The sequence below is a fragment of the Fukomys damarensis genome, unplaced genomic scaffold (genome assembly GCF_012274545.1).
Source record: "Fukomys damarensis isolate Sample0158 unplaced genomic scaffold, DMR_v1.0_HiC HiC_scaffold_31, whole genome shotgun sequence".
Taxonomy (NCBI): Eukaryota; Metazoa; Chordata; class Mammalia; order Rodentia; family Bathyergidae; genus Fukomys; species Fukomys damarensis.
The window spans coordinates 23,814,110-23,829,089 of record NW_022900943.1 but is presented as its reverse complement, the minus strand read 5'-3'; the positions used below and the strand labels follow the sequence as shown (position 1 = coordinate 23,829,089).

The window sequence follows — 14,980 nt, the reverse complement described above, 5'->3', positions numbered from 1 at the left end:
TATCTGGTAAATTTTGTTATCGAGCCTGAGTGTACCATCTTAATTTGTTTCAAGCCTGTGTCTCAGTTTTCTTTGTGTGAACAGAGAATACATGTACCTCTAGAGTTTATCTGAGAATCTAGAGAGAATTGATTTATATTGGCCTAATACTGTACACTCTCATATTGTGTGGCACAGAGTAGGTGGTCAATAAAATGAATCTCTCTCCATCCCTCTATTTAGACTTTGTACTGTAGAGTTCTCTTACACCAGTTTGTATCCCCAGATCCTTGAACCTAGTCAGAGCTTGACTTGTTTGCTGGCTAGGATGATTTTTCACTTCTCTTTCCGACAGGCAGAGTATGGAGAATTATAGGCTAGTGACTGTATCTTAAGCAGGGCTCATGAAGATCTGTCCTCCATTGTTTCTTCTTTTTGCTAACCATCCAGTCATACCCTAGAGCATGTCCTGGAGATTTCTTTCAGGCAGAGTCATCTGCTAGGTGTGCAGGCATACAGCCACTTCATGCAAAGTGCAGCAAATAGAACAAAACCATCTTTCCCTTTAACAGCTTAAACTCCTCACCTCTTTGACCCCAGCCCATGTCTTTTGCAGTAAACTTTCAGTTAAATCTTTGCCCAACACATTATCACTGATGTTAACTTCGTTAGACCTATTGTCATGCATGGCTGAGTTCCTTACATGTTTTTATTTTCACATTGCTGAGAACAAATCTGTTTTTAATTTTTAGTTTATAGTAATTCTTAACAGATCATAGCTACTTATGCTTATCATGTGTCCCAGATAAGGATAAAATAGCTTAATCCATTACTGCCCAGAGTATGAAATAAAACTATTATAAACATAAAAAAGAAACTTCACGTGCACAGTGGTAGACAGAGGGAAGTGTGGGCCCAGAAGACCCATACACTGGGACTAACATCTGTACAGTGTGCTAGAAATCACATTGAGCTTTTATAGATTTTTTTTTTTTAAAAATCACCTGCTTTCTAAAAATAGCCTTTAACATCATTCATGTTTGTTTCTTCCTCTTCAGTTCCCACCTCTGTTCACTCTCTCCTTTCTAATTTTATTTACATGCTTCATTAATCTCCTCCCTTTCATTAATATTCTGCTTCTTTGTGGAAACAGAGAAGCTTCTCATAACCTTATCCTTTCAGAGATGTTTATATATCAGTATGAACAGATCAAATAAACAGGAACTTAGGTTAATTTAATAGAAAAAATAAAATATGGAATAACATTGATTTTGGCCAATATCAATTACAACCATTCTACTATATTTTACAAAAAAACAACTGAACATTTTACACATGTACAGTATTTTTTCAGTAAAGTGGATGTGGATTTAACAATGGGTCACTTTTCATTAGCGAATTAAAAATAAAAAGACAAAAGAGAACAGAAGATAGAGGATTTTTGTCTCTAGAAGGTTAGAGCATTTGTCATGTCTCCAAAGTTTGTACTATTACATATATCTCATTATGAATATATATATTTATACATAATATATAACATTAACTTAAACTTTCAAAGCATTATGTTCTTTCTAGTTAATGATGTTATGTAGGTAAATGAGGCAGTAACACACTAGTAGTGACACCAGTATTTCCATGATGTGCCCTGCAAGGTCAGTGGGAAATGCAACACACAATGGATTTGGTTGTTGTGTTGATGGTTATTTGTCTAAGATACACAGACATTATTTTTGTCTTTCATATCATAGTGACCTTGTGCCTCAAATCTTATGAGCTGGATCAATTAACTGGATTCTTTTGCAGGCAAATCTGGGTTTGCCATCTACTTGAACTTGCTTTTAGGCTTGTGTTTACATTTCTTCATTTAAAGACAGTGCCTTTAAGCGGAAAGACTATATTCCGAGCCCAGAGTTAACTTTGGTTCTTCATATCAAAAGGGCCTGCAGTGTTATACAAGAGGAGAGCTGGTCAGGAATATCAGTAGATTCTCTAGTTATGGGTGAATTAATATATGATTCAGTAGCATTATAATACTCTTAGGAAGGTTGTTAGAGTGTTACTTATTACTTATTTGCCTTGGGTTGGAAGTTCACTTTGATGTCTAGGAATATTTTCAAGGCAGGCTTTTTCTTAGATTGCTACATGGATGAAGACCTTAGCATCCATGCCCCAGCTCTCCCTAGGATCATATAATATATTGAAATTATTCCTCTTCTCAGTGTCATCTTGGAATTAAAGCTCTTGAAAGCTTGAAGCCTGCAAGATGGCTGGTCATTCCCAAAGCAAACGAGGCCACTGAAGCTTTGATATGAAAAATGGAAAAACCTGATTATCAATCTACTCTCCCCTAAACAGGGAAACTATAAAAAGATTCATCAGGTTTCATTACTGATCCAAAACAGTTCACATAATTCAGTCTACTAGATTCCATGAAATGTTTATGGAGTCACAGAAAAGCAGTGAAGAAATTTGGAAGAAACAAAAACTCCCAAACAAAAAACCCCAGATAATCTCAATGACATTCAGGGGACAGGCATGTAAGAGCATGGCCTTGCTATAGGAGAGAAGAATGAGAAAATATAGAACCAGGAGGGTACAATCATGCCACCCATATTCAATTTCCAGTTTTATTTTCTTAAAATGACAAGATGAAAAAAAAATTCTAATAAGCACCATTGAAAAACATTGCCCGGCCAACACGAGCACGAGCTTAAATATTACTTAAATAAATTCCATTTCTTTAAAAATACAAGACCTCTTAGAAACTTTTTACTTCAGGAAGAAATTTCCTGCATCATATCCCAAATGCTTCCCATTATGACAAATGGAACTTCTGATGGCCTTTAAAAAAACAGTGCTATGGGGATAAAGGCTAGATAGCACCAAGAGATTGTGCAGGGTCTACCAAGTTAACACGCTGGATTTCCGGGGAGCTGGGTCAGTCTCAGCTCCTCAGGTACCTCTGCGTTCTTTCCGTCGCTAATTTGACTCTATCGAACATTTCACCAGCTGTGTGTAAAATAACCTAATTGACAATGGAAAAAACAATGGAAAAGCCAGTAGCAGCAAGTCTATCTGATGAAACCAGTGGAGCAGGCTTATCAAGTGAGCAAAATGCAAAAACCAGTACATAATGCACGGAGGAAATCATGTGTGGAATAATGTATCAATGTTTAACCGTGAAATACTAAGACAAATGACTCTGAGCACAACCCTGTGGCTGTTCTTAATGCCCTCTGGTTCAGTTTCCTAGCATTTCCCCAGCGGTGAGCTCAAGCATGAAAAATGACTGATGCAGAGCTTTCTGTTATATTTTGATCTAGATATGCTTCTGCGATGTTTTGGAAAAACATTTTTAGGCATCTCAAAAGGGAAACAAGCAAGTAAATGCAAAAGGAAAAAAAAATGGACCTTTGAACCCAGGGCAGGAAATCAAATCATTACTTTAAAGTCAAATTTTGGCATCAAATACTTTGGTCATACAATACTGTCTCTGTGGTTCTGGCTGTTTAACACTAAACACCCAGTTATAAAAGGTAGGCTTGTTGTAGGTTTATTTTTTTTCCATTTAAGTTCTGACAAAACAGTTCACCATCTCCCTGCACAAACTTGAGAGAGAGAAAAAAAGATAGCAAGAAAGAGAGAGGTGGCTTGCTTTTTTTTTTTTGGCTTGTTTTTTTTTTTTTTCTTTTAATAATATGGAATAATCTATAAGTCTACAGGAACAAAGAAATCTAAGATGGCTGCTCAGCCTTGGAATGTACATGTTTTGCAGCAAAGTTGTTGAAGAACCTTCCGCTGGCACAGATTATTCTTTTTCACAAGCATACAGAAGCCTCCTTCGGCCCAGGACTCTTCCGTTGCTTTTCCAGAAGTCAGCAAGAGAGAGGGGAGTGGAGGTTGAGAGCAGCATGGTGAATACACATGGAAGGAGGTTTTGATTGGCCAGAGAGGCAGGTGGGGGGTGGAGGAGGTCATTCGGGAGCAGCCAACAAGGAGGAAATTTGATCCACCCAAAGTGATTTCAGTCAACAGCATTGTTTTTCAAGCAGAGATATTGCAGTCCAACAGGAAATGTGATTGGGATCCATTTGTGAAAGAAAAAAAAAAAAAAGATCGAAAAAAGAATAGGTTAGAAATCAACCATAACACAAGCTGGGGATTTTTCTTTTCAGAATTCTCTGGAGCAGAAAATATATAGTAGTCGTGTGTACCATATTTCACTGAATCCAAGACACAGAGTTAAAGATGCACCATTGTTTTAAGTAGAGCAAAGAAAATGTTGCTTATTAAAATGACTCGATTATAATTTTGTACTTATGAAAAGCACTTGTTAAATAATATTGTTTTATTTCTGTGCTCATGCAACAATCCTTTCTTGAATACTGAACAAATTTAACTTTTGAAGCTCTTCTGAACGGCTGTTAAATGGCACACAAGAAGTAGAAGCCATGTGCTTAATTCAGTGGAAGAGAAGTGTGCCTGAGTCTCATACGGAGGCAATGACACTTCTGTCCTACCCACCTGTTCATCAACAGCAGCTATAAGCTACTAAGACTCACAGGATTCATCTGATTTTAAGATGTCCAAAAATTTTAAAAAAAGGTTTGTCTTAGAATCATGGAAATATGATAGCTGAAAGGAAACAAACAGCCCATCATTAAAGGTAGGTGCCATGGGACCTGAAAAAGCCTGGTGAATCATCAGTAACCTCGTTCTTTAACTGACCTGAAAATGGACTCATAGCAAATTATAGTTCTTCATTATCTACTTTTGCCCACAATCCTCTTTTATCAAAGTGCCATTTGGTACAACTTCGTCTATGCTTACCATGGTTGAGCAAAAGTAGTTAAATCATCACACACCCTCAGTTGCCTGGTTCTAAGTACTAGAGGTGAAAACTTCAAGTTACAACGGTTATCCAGTGTCAGTCACTTAAAAGTCTTCCTCAGTTTTCTGGTTATTGACTTACAAAAATTCAGGTAGCATTTTTGGTTATAAGGAAACCATGTTTTACAGTTAAGGTAAAGTGGCACTTTCTAGTAACTAAAAGGTGATACTTATGTGTCCCCAGAGTGCCATCAATTCAGGTATCTCATCCCTTTAGGATACAGTAAAAAATAGCTCTCCTGGTCCGGGGATTTAGCTTAGTGGTTCTGCTGCCTGCCTTGCAAGCACAAGGACCCAAGTTCAATCCCCAGTACCAAAAAAAAGCTCTCCTGAAGAAACTCTGAAAACAGAGTTTGAGTGGATCTACCCAAACCCTGCGGACCAGTGACACATCAGGCAGGCCATGAAAATGCCCTCATCTGTGGTGCTCATGCAGTGCCCGTGGTGCTCCATCCGAGCCCTCAGACACCCACTTGTTTCCAAAGGCTTTTTGGGATTCCTAGCGTGGATTTTTGGAATAAGCATGCAAAGTCAGTAACACTGTCTTCACTTTGTGCAGACATGGGAAATAGGTATGCGGAGGTTCATAACCTGCTCCAGGTCTAGAGCCCAGATATGAACACTCTGACTCCCAAGTCTGTATGGTATTCTGCGAACTACACAACTGTTCTGTCTCACTTGAGAGTTTTGGAAGAGGAAGCATTCAAAAGAAGGGAAAAAATAAGCCTAAAACAATGCTTTCATTACTAAAACTGTTCTAAGGGCATGCTTTCTATTTTTGTAACTATCTAGTTTCTTTCTACCTCATTGAAATGGGTTTTCTGCACAAAGCTTAGGCACAGATTTTAGGGTCCCTTCAATGTGAATTATAGGGAGAGTCAAAGCACATAAAATGTTGGAATGGAGTAATTTCAACTCTTTCTTCAGGAAAATGGCTGGATTAATGAGGACCCTGGGCTTTGCCAAACTGTCAGGAAACGGGGCAGCGCAGGGGTCTCAAGCCAAGGTGGATGTTAGAAATCCTTCAGAAACTTCTAAAAATACCCACTCTCAGGCAATACCCCAGGACAATTCAATCAAATTTTGTGGGGAAGGTGTAGAGTCTCAGCACCTTGTTTGAGAATCACTGGTGCAAAGCAAGGAAAAACAGACTCACGTTTGGAAGTCTTACTTTGGTCTATTGCTGTTGGTGTTACATTGTGGAGATTTCTGTTCCCTGTAAGATTGGAGTCTTAATTCTTAACCTCCAGGCTTCACAAAAGATTCAGATACTGTTTGACTATTCCTTACATATCAAAACTATGAATGATATGAATAATAGGAAAGTAGAATAAATTATATAATAATCTTCATATGATTGAATTTTATGCTGGTATTAAAAATGAAATTTCCAAAGATGCTATAAAAACACAGGACACGAGAAACTGTTTATGCATAATGTTTGGTACAAAAAGCAGAATATAAAACTATTTGAACATAGTATTTTAGTGATCTGGTAAAATGTACATATAGAAAAGGATTTTATTTATTTATTTATTTAATTTGGAACTGGGGATCGAACTTGGGTCTTTGCAAAGTGGTGGAACCACTAAGCTAAATCCCCAGCCCTGGAAAAGGATTTTAAAGAAATATATTAAAATTAAGCAGAGAAGCCTACAAACTATCTGATCCCAACTGTATGACACTTTGCAAAGGGGAAATCTATGGAGACAGCATCAGTTTTTTCCAGGGGTTGGGGAAACGGAAGAAGAAAGAGGAGCAGCACAGGTGAGCTTTAGGGCGGTGAACTGTTCCGTGTGACATGGTACTGGTGGGTACATGGAATAACATTTTTGTCCAAACCCATAGTCCGTACAACGTCAAGAGCAAATCTCCATGCAAACTTATTGAACTTTGGATGAAAATGATGGGTCACCATAGGCTCCCGTGCTGTACCACACGTGCCATTCTGGTACCACGCATCAATACTGTGGGAGGCTGTGGAAGTGGGCAGGCAGGAACACACAGGACATCTCTAGACTTCCTGCTCGGTCTTTCTGTGAGCCTAAAACTGCTTTAAAAAGTAAAATTTATTAAAAAAAGAAAAAAACTAACAAGCTATACTGGCTTGAGGGACTGTATGTAATTTATTTCTTCTTGTAATAAAAAGAAAACCAAAACAAAACCCACTTAAGTCACGGGTTCACGATGAGTAAATGCCAATAACATATAAGACTGGCCTTATCTAATGCATACTTGTTAGTTTCTTTTAAAATGGAAATGGATTGGGTCTTAAGTGGAAAGATCACCCTTGGCTCAGAAGATCTGAATGTGCAATTGTACTCACCATCCTTGCAGATGGCTCCCAGCTGACACACTCCTAAGTCTAAGAGGTACCCACTGGGGCAGCTGGTGCAGTTCTTGAATCCTGGGCCGTTGCATGTCAAACAACTGGTGTCACATCTATTGGAAGATGTACAACTTTTAATCCCATCATCCACGGGAGAAGGTGTGCTTTTTACTATCAGCCTTTGCATGTATCCAGCTTAACCCTTTTTTCTCTTTTTTTTGGTAGTGGAGATTGAATTCAGGACCTTGCGCTGTGAGGCAGGCAGCAGCCCCACTGAGCTAAATCCCCAGCCCTATCCCTTTCCTTGAAGAGGGCATGAAAATATTTTTTTGCAAAACTTGCTAGGTTTGACAACATTAAAGAAAACATAGCAGGCACATACGATGTCAAAGGGATACAGCATATATTTGAAGCAGAACTATTACTTTCAAAGCTTTAAGGTGCTCCTGAGGCCAAAAAGGTCAGATACATAGGTTAAAGCTGTAAGGCGGTGTCCAAATTTAAGCCAATAAACTTCGTCTACCATTCTAAATTTTCTCATTGGTGACAAAGGCAGTCCTATAAGGAGGCAGGTAACGCTGTGGGGCGGACACACTTACCTTTTGCAGGATTTGTACCCGGGCTCTGCAGAGTGGTCCAGGTAGTAGCTGATGCTGCAGCTCTGCACACATCTGCCCTCTTCCATGAAGTAACCCTCTGTGCAGTTAATGCACCCATCAGCGCCTGCCCCTTCAGTGCAAGACAAATGCAGGAAACAGAAACCAAGCCTCAGGGGAGGTTGCAATATGTGGCCTCTAACAGTTTGTGAAAAAGACATTCATCTGTTACAATTTTGTGTCATACTTTATTTGCGCTTTGTCTTATTTTTCTTGCATGGGAGGAACCCCTCCTATTTTAAACTGAACCTATCTGCTAAAAATATGCGCTCTCTTTGGAAAGAGAAGATGGCTTTGGGATACTGAAGTTTCTCAGTGAGGAGAGGATGTTGGCTTTGCATGAGAACACATGCATAATTATGAAAAGAGAAACAGATTCCTCCACAATTTCTTTAGACACGTCAAGTGGGTTGTATGAAGGATAGGTGGAGCCAGACAAACAAGAACAAAATTGGAAACACGAGAATAAGCAGCAGAACTGGGAGAAGGTACCAGCACAGGTGGCACAGAAGCGGTGGCAGGGCTGGCAGTCCTGGCCGCTGAAGTACCATCCGTCTTCACAGGTGACAGAACACCGGGCTCCCTGCAGGCTGGGAGAAACGGAAACAGAGCTGTAAGCAGACCTTTGCTATCAAGGCAGAGCGGTTATGATTCACTAAATTCCACGTGTACCAAACACCATACCCTCAGAGACCAGTGCATTTGGGAGAGGTTCAAAGCCAGGGAAGTAGCCTTGTACCCTACTGTTTCCCTCTTTGTACTGTGATGAGATATGTAGCATATACATATGTTGGTGAGCTTTAGGGACAGTGCCCTGAACTTGTCAGACTGGCAGACACTCTTACTTTCTATAGATCTTACAATCCAGCAATCTAAAAAGTATCGGATGTCAAAACAATCACATTGCCTAACAATACGTCCATTTATCCCCTAATATTCAGCATTACTCCCCAATAAGTTTAAAAGTTGTTCCGTAATTCTAAATGTTGTAGAAACACATAGTAAAATGAATTACAACTGATACAAAGATTAATGACAACCCCCTTCCCAAGCCCCAGCCCAGAATCCCTGGAGTAGCTTTTCACATTTTTAGGTGTTTCTGATTTTTAAGCGTTTATTGCTTCTATCAAAACAACAAAATTCCTAGGCCAAGGGTATAGCTCAGAGGTACAGCATATGCTTAGCATGCATCAGCCCCCACGTTCAGTTCCCAGCACCGTGCACACACAAATTCAAATACACTTTTGCCTATGTTTCTTGATGCATTCATTTAAGACACTTTAAATGAGGAATTTAGAAAAATGACCTATAGTGCTGCTTTGCTTGTATCCTGACTTGTTAAAATATTTTTAGAAGTTATCTATACAATAATTTACAATGTATTTTAACTTCTATTCTCCACCTGTACAATGAGACAGGATCTAATAAGTTACCAGAATGTCAAATGAGAAATATACACTTTTCTTTCCCTCCTAAGTTTCTGTCAACTATGAGATTTCCCAAAACTTACAGTTTGATTCTTAACATTACAAATAAACGCACAGAATTTATACTATACAATATAGAATATTAAGATACTGAAAAGCTAATGTGACTGGAAACAGAGGAAACGTAATCCTATGTCAACACCAAATTGATGGTATTACAAGATTGTATCTAAGGAACACAGGAAAGTTTCAGAGTCTTTATGTTGTTTCAGTTGACTTGACTGCTCTGTATGTGGATCGTACTAACTTAATTGATTTCTTCCTATGCTCATTAAATAAATAGGAAGGTACAAAAACTAGGGTAGATGAAGAAAAAGAAAAAAAAAGATCCCCAACAGTTCCTGTTGACATTTTACTTCATTTTCTTGTTGGATGCTGTGCACAGATATTTGTCCATTTTTTTCTTCACCACTATTTGGGAATTAACAGGCCCCGTGAGGCCAAGAGTTTCTAGGAAAGTGCAAGGGGCCTTGAGGAGACAAAGGGCAGTTTCACCAGAAGTTTGTGTCACTCACAGCCCTTCTTTCTGGCCAGAGAGTAGTCCTTTTAAGTAAAGAAAACACCTCTCCCCTTTTGCAGTGGTAGAAAAAGGACACTGGATCCAGTGGAACTTCCCAGAGGCAGAAGGGCCACTGGAGAACTTATTAACATTTTATAAAGGCTGCCTGGGTTTTCCAAGAAAGGACAGCGCTTCTGAGCTGGCCGCTGTTCATCAAGAGACAGAGGCTGCACTCTGTAGAAGAAATGAATGAAAGGGACACACAGCATAGGGCGGTCCCTGGAAGCCTTCTGAGAGACTAAGGAGCGCAGTCCCGGGAATGCCTCCACCCTTCTCTGAGGAGCTGGCTGCGTCAGACCTGTGCTGTCCATGCTGGCTGCTGAGCTCTTAAAACATAGCTAATGCAGCCCAAGGAACCAACTTTTACATTTTATATAATTTTAATTAATGTTAAGTCCAAATTAGAGAAATTAGCACTTGGTTTAGTTATTGGCAACCTTTAGAGTACATTTGGGACCTCTTGGCTTTTAAAGATCTATTTTCTCAACTAGATTTTTAAAAATCCAAATATAGATAATTCTCAAAAATTATTGTCAGGACTGAAATGTACTTTAAGAACTTATATACCAGATTCTGAAGATTTTTTGTATTTTTTTGTACTCAGGGACTTGCGTGTCCGCTGAGCTACATTCCCGGCTTGATGATTTCATAAGACAAAAAAGGAATGTAAAATACATTCAATTTTTTAGTTTGTCACATGCTTAACTTATAATATTTTGGACATATTAGGCTAAATAAAATATTTTACTAAAATCAACTTCTCCTGTATCTTTTTACTTCTTTTAATATGGTTGCGGGCATAGTTAAAATTAAATATATGACTCATATTTTTATCGTAATGCACTGGTTTAACTTTGTAAAATGTTCTCTCAGAAATCAAGGAAATAATTTAAGTAATCTTTTATTTTTGATGGGCCAATTATGTACCAGGTAATAGACTAAGAGCCTCACAGTTACCATTTTATTTTTCACCATAATCCTGCAAAATATGGGTTATTATCACCATTTTAGATTTGAGAAAATGGATATTCGGACTTGCTCAAGATCACACAGTAAACAGCAGAGGTGAACTTGAGCCCACATCTCGCTTCCAACTTTCTTTTTGGTACTGGGGATTGAACTCAGGACCTTGCACTTGCCACTGAGCTAAACCCTTGCCCTCTTCCTTCTTTCTGTTACCCCACTGTAACTATAGATCATAAACCTCAGTGAAAAGCATGTACCAAGACTGAGTAATAAAGGCACAATCAAAACCTAGAAGGAAACTAGTGGGAGAGAATTCCAACTCTGTGTAGAGTCCAGCTCCTCACTTAGCCTAGAATGGTCTGGTCTTCTCTATGGCAGTCAAGAGGCTTCCAAGTCTCTTTGAGCTGCATACCGTTCTCTTATAAAGTCTACCGTCTGTCAGACTTTGACAGTGAGTGAATCACTCATTCAAAGCAGACCTCTCCTTGTGTTAAATCTATACACACACACGATAGCATAATGGAGCCAAGCCTGAGGTACTCAAGATAAGAGAATGACCGGGTGTGTGCAGAGAAATAATAAAGGTAAGAGAATAACTTTCCACCATTCAAGGAATTAATCAGGTGGATTAAATTTAATTCATTGGCATCACTTGCACAGAAATCTTTGACCCATACAATGCAGGCAAAAAGCATGAAGGATGCCTCTCAAATTATCATTTTTATTGACTTGTACCTGACTCACTTGTCCTCAGAGAATTTAGTTTACAACCCTTTCTTAGCCAAGGTGGCTTCCAATTTTTCACACCTAATGGTAGAGATAACGCAAATGGCAGTCAAGTTCTTCAGTGGGAGTCAAACCAAGGGTAGACAGGAAGAGTCCTATTATTTATTCTTAGTTTTTCCATTTTGTTTGCATTGAGAAGCTCCTTGGGCTGTTATTTGAACTCCTTCACTCTCTTACCTTAGCCCATCCCTGCATTCTGTACAATTATGGGATTCAGTACATGTCTTGCAATTTTCACTGCATTTCCGGCAAAGATTTTTTTCTGTTTTTTAAAAAAGAAGCACAGTTATAAATCAGTTGGTCAACTGGATTCCATAAAAGCATGTGGAGCTGTCCTAATGTTTGCTAATGTATTGGTACCCACAGCCTTGAGTCGGAAGTTTTAGGAAAAGCCTAAGAATCAACATTTGTTATCACTTCTCAGTAAAGCGAACACAAGCATGGACTACTAACGTGGGAAATTCCTGACACCCATTTGCCATTCTGTAGGCAAGAGAACGATAGCCTACTTAGTTCTTAGCTGAGCAGTACAGTCTTTTCTCACCTTTCCACTCCCTTTCCTAAGCGGGTTTTCCTAATTTCCAACACGAAAAATCCCACTCCTGGAGCTGAACAGCGGTGCTTTGGAAGGACTGAACTGCAGCGCTGTGACGAGGGTGGAGCCCTCCACGGCCACAGCGTTTAGGATTCTCTGACAAGTGGCACTTGAAAAGGGAACTTAGTGAAGATTCAAGGTAAAGCACTGTTTATTTCTTGCCTTGTCTGGAATAGTGTCTCATACTTTAGAGCTTCTGTGGAGCTGACAGAAATGCTATTCTATTTCTGATAATATCTACATTCTGTAGAGTAGAAACATATTGGTTCGAACAACTGCACTGTGAATTATGGTCTTCCTGTTCAACACTAAATTCAGGTTCACAGTGGAAAAAAGGAGTCAATGCATGATTGTTCTACCATGAAAAATGGTGATTCAGTGTATCATAGAAGGGCTTTTACCTTCAACAAACTTGTGCTGGGGACCTGGTATCTGCTCTGATATGCGGGTAGATTGTATTCCCAATGTATATGTAAAACTGAATGAAACTTTGTTCACATGTTCTCTTCCTTTATGTCCTTAAATGTTGGTGTTCATCAGGGCTCCACAGGATGTACTAAGCCCTTGACAATACAATGGTATTTATTACGTGGTAATATTGTGGTATTGAGAATACTGGGTATGGCCTAGGACTGCGGTGGTGAATCCATGGCACACATGCCGCAGTGGGTTGTCTGTATCACTGAAAGCTCTAAAAGGTTGACCGTCACTGGCCTAGGATATGAAGTCACAAGCCCAAGATTTGACTTTTGCTTTTAGCACTGAGAATGGGCAAATTCAGCGTCTCTATTTTTTCATTTGGGAAGTGGAGGTTACAGTGATACCCACTTTCACCTTGCCTTGAGGAATTAATGAAATTATTCAAGAGGATGATACAAACTGTAAGTGTACCGGCAGTAATTACTACTAGTCACGATCACATGTGATCACCATGTGGCATATAAAAGGAGCCCTCACAGGAGAAAACTATAATGCTAAACAACTACATAGGAGAGAGATACACAGACACTTGAGCTAATACTAGGTGGTAGCTAAAGTAATTGAACTTCTTTCCTGAATTATCCATCTCCCATATTCTCCAAAAGAGACTAGGCCCTTAAGGGCTGGGGGTGTATCTCTGTGCTGAGTATGCACAGAACCCCACCAAAAGAAAACAAATTAATCTCTCAATTATTTTCATTTTTTCATAGAACATTCTAGAACCAAAATTCTTTTCCAAGTCCCAGCCTTCTTGATAGAATTTTTGAATTCACTCTCTAAGCAATACTAAGTATTTCTTGGCTTTCTTATGCTCCTTCCATTTTCTTTCTCCCAGTTTTCCTTTTCCTTATCAAATTATAGCTCACACTCCAAATTTTGGGGCAAATAAGAACTGCAGAGCAATACCTACCCCCTACTCCAAAGGTAAGATGAAAAACTCATCTGCTACACAAACACCTTTTGAATTACAAAATTTCACTTCTTAAGAAGCAAGAGGTCTTTTAACTAACTATAGAAATGATTCCTGAAAGTATAGCCTTGCAAGAGCTCTTTTAAAAGCAGCTCTTATTCTTTTAAACTTGGGTTTTCTCATCTGTTGCGTTGTGTAGAAACACAGTATTTCAGTGTCATATATACCATATATACCATGGTGTGATGCCTTTTTAAGACAAATTACCCTGAACTGAGAAATAAAACAAAAGATATCTGCAGCCCTTCTCAGAGTCATCCAGGGCTAACAGGTGTGCCTGGAGATCATTAATTATCTAGGACAAGGATGGAGAGCCTTTTAGAGCTCTCAATGGTACAGAAAGCCCACTATGGCATGTGTGCCACAGGTTTGGCAGCACTGCTCTAGGACAACATATCTTGGCTTGTTTGCTAAGTAGAGTGGATGAGGGCCCAAACTCTGAAGTTGTATGCTGTAGCGTAGGCCTTTGTTGGATAAAGTCGCAAATTAGTTCTAGACAAAATGCCCCCCGCCACAGATTCTAGTTTTGTCGCCATGTAGGAAATTATTCAAGATCGCCTCTAGCTCAGCAAAGAGGTTTCATTTTGCCTTTCCAGGCAGACTGTCATAACTGATCATCTTGGAGCCCATTTGCCATCTCACATGTGGCCTCATTAAAGAGAGACATGCCTGTAACATATGTTCACTCTTCCTTTATAATAAAGTCATGCCTTTTAAACTTTCCAAAGCATATATTCTGACACCATACAGGCCTGTTCCCAGCTGGGGAGTACGCAGTAAGGAGCAGGCCCAACTGCTACCTGTGGTCAACCTTTATAAGTCAGCTTAATGGGCCTACAGCTGGCAACTAGAATCTTGGCTTTCTAAATTAGAGGGTTTCTATCACTGATGAGAGTAAGCTTTTGTTGTCTAAATTGTGTGCAAACAACATGGTTTATGATGAACACTTGCTTTCTTTCTAGGAGTCTGAAATTTTGGTGCATGCCAGGCACAAGGCGCCTACCTGACCAGCTCCCAGTACCAAGCCTAGGCACTTAGTCTCTACTGGACAACATTTTACACATTTGTCACAAATTCTCATCAGTGTAATGAAACGTGTCCTGGGTGTCTTCACTGGGAGGGCACTCCCCTTGAAAGCTTGTGCCCAGTTTCCTCCGGACTTTGCCATTTCTCTTAGCTGATTTTACTTTGTATCCTTTTGCTTTAATACATCATAACTGCATTCAAGAGTACAAGCATATCCAGAGTCTGATAAGCATTCCTAACAATTCTTGAATCTGGGT

At 39.4% G+C, this 14,980-nt stretch overlaps 1 protein-coding gene across 2 annotated transcripts in view; it reads right to left on the bottom strand.

Moving 5' to 3' along the window:
- Pcsk5 (proprotein convertase subtilisin/kexin type 5) overlaps nucleotides 1–14,980 on the bottom strand; it is a 410,777-nt gene that overhangs the window by 129,093 nt on the left and 266,704 nt on the right. Inside the window, exons 17-21 of one of the 2 annotated variants that reach the window (XM_019207714.1) lie at nucleotides 11,830–11,914; nucleotides 8,347–8,444; nucleotides 7,798–7,927; nucleotides 7,196–7,311; nucleotides 3,635–3,842 (exon numbers count right to left, since the gene is read on the bottom strand). In XM_019207714.1, the coding sequence (XP_019063259.1) occupies nucleotides 3,727–3,842; nucleotides 7,196–7,311; nucleotides 7,798–7,927; nucleotides 8,347–8,444; nucleotides 11,830–11,914 (545 nt within the window). In that variant the 3' untranslated portion in view covers nucleotides 3,635–3,726. Of the gene's footprint in view, nucleotides 1–3,634; nucleotides 3,843–7,195; nucleotides 7,312–7,797; nucleotides 7,928–8,346; nucleotides 8,445–11,829; nucleotides 11,915–14,980 lie in introns of those variants that run through there. The other variant, XM_033757658.1, reaches the window with a different exon arrangement.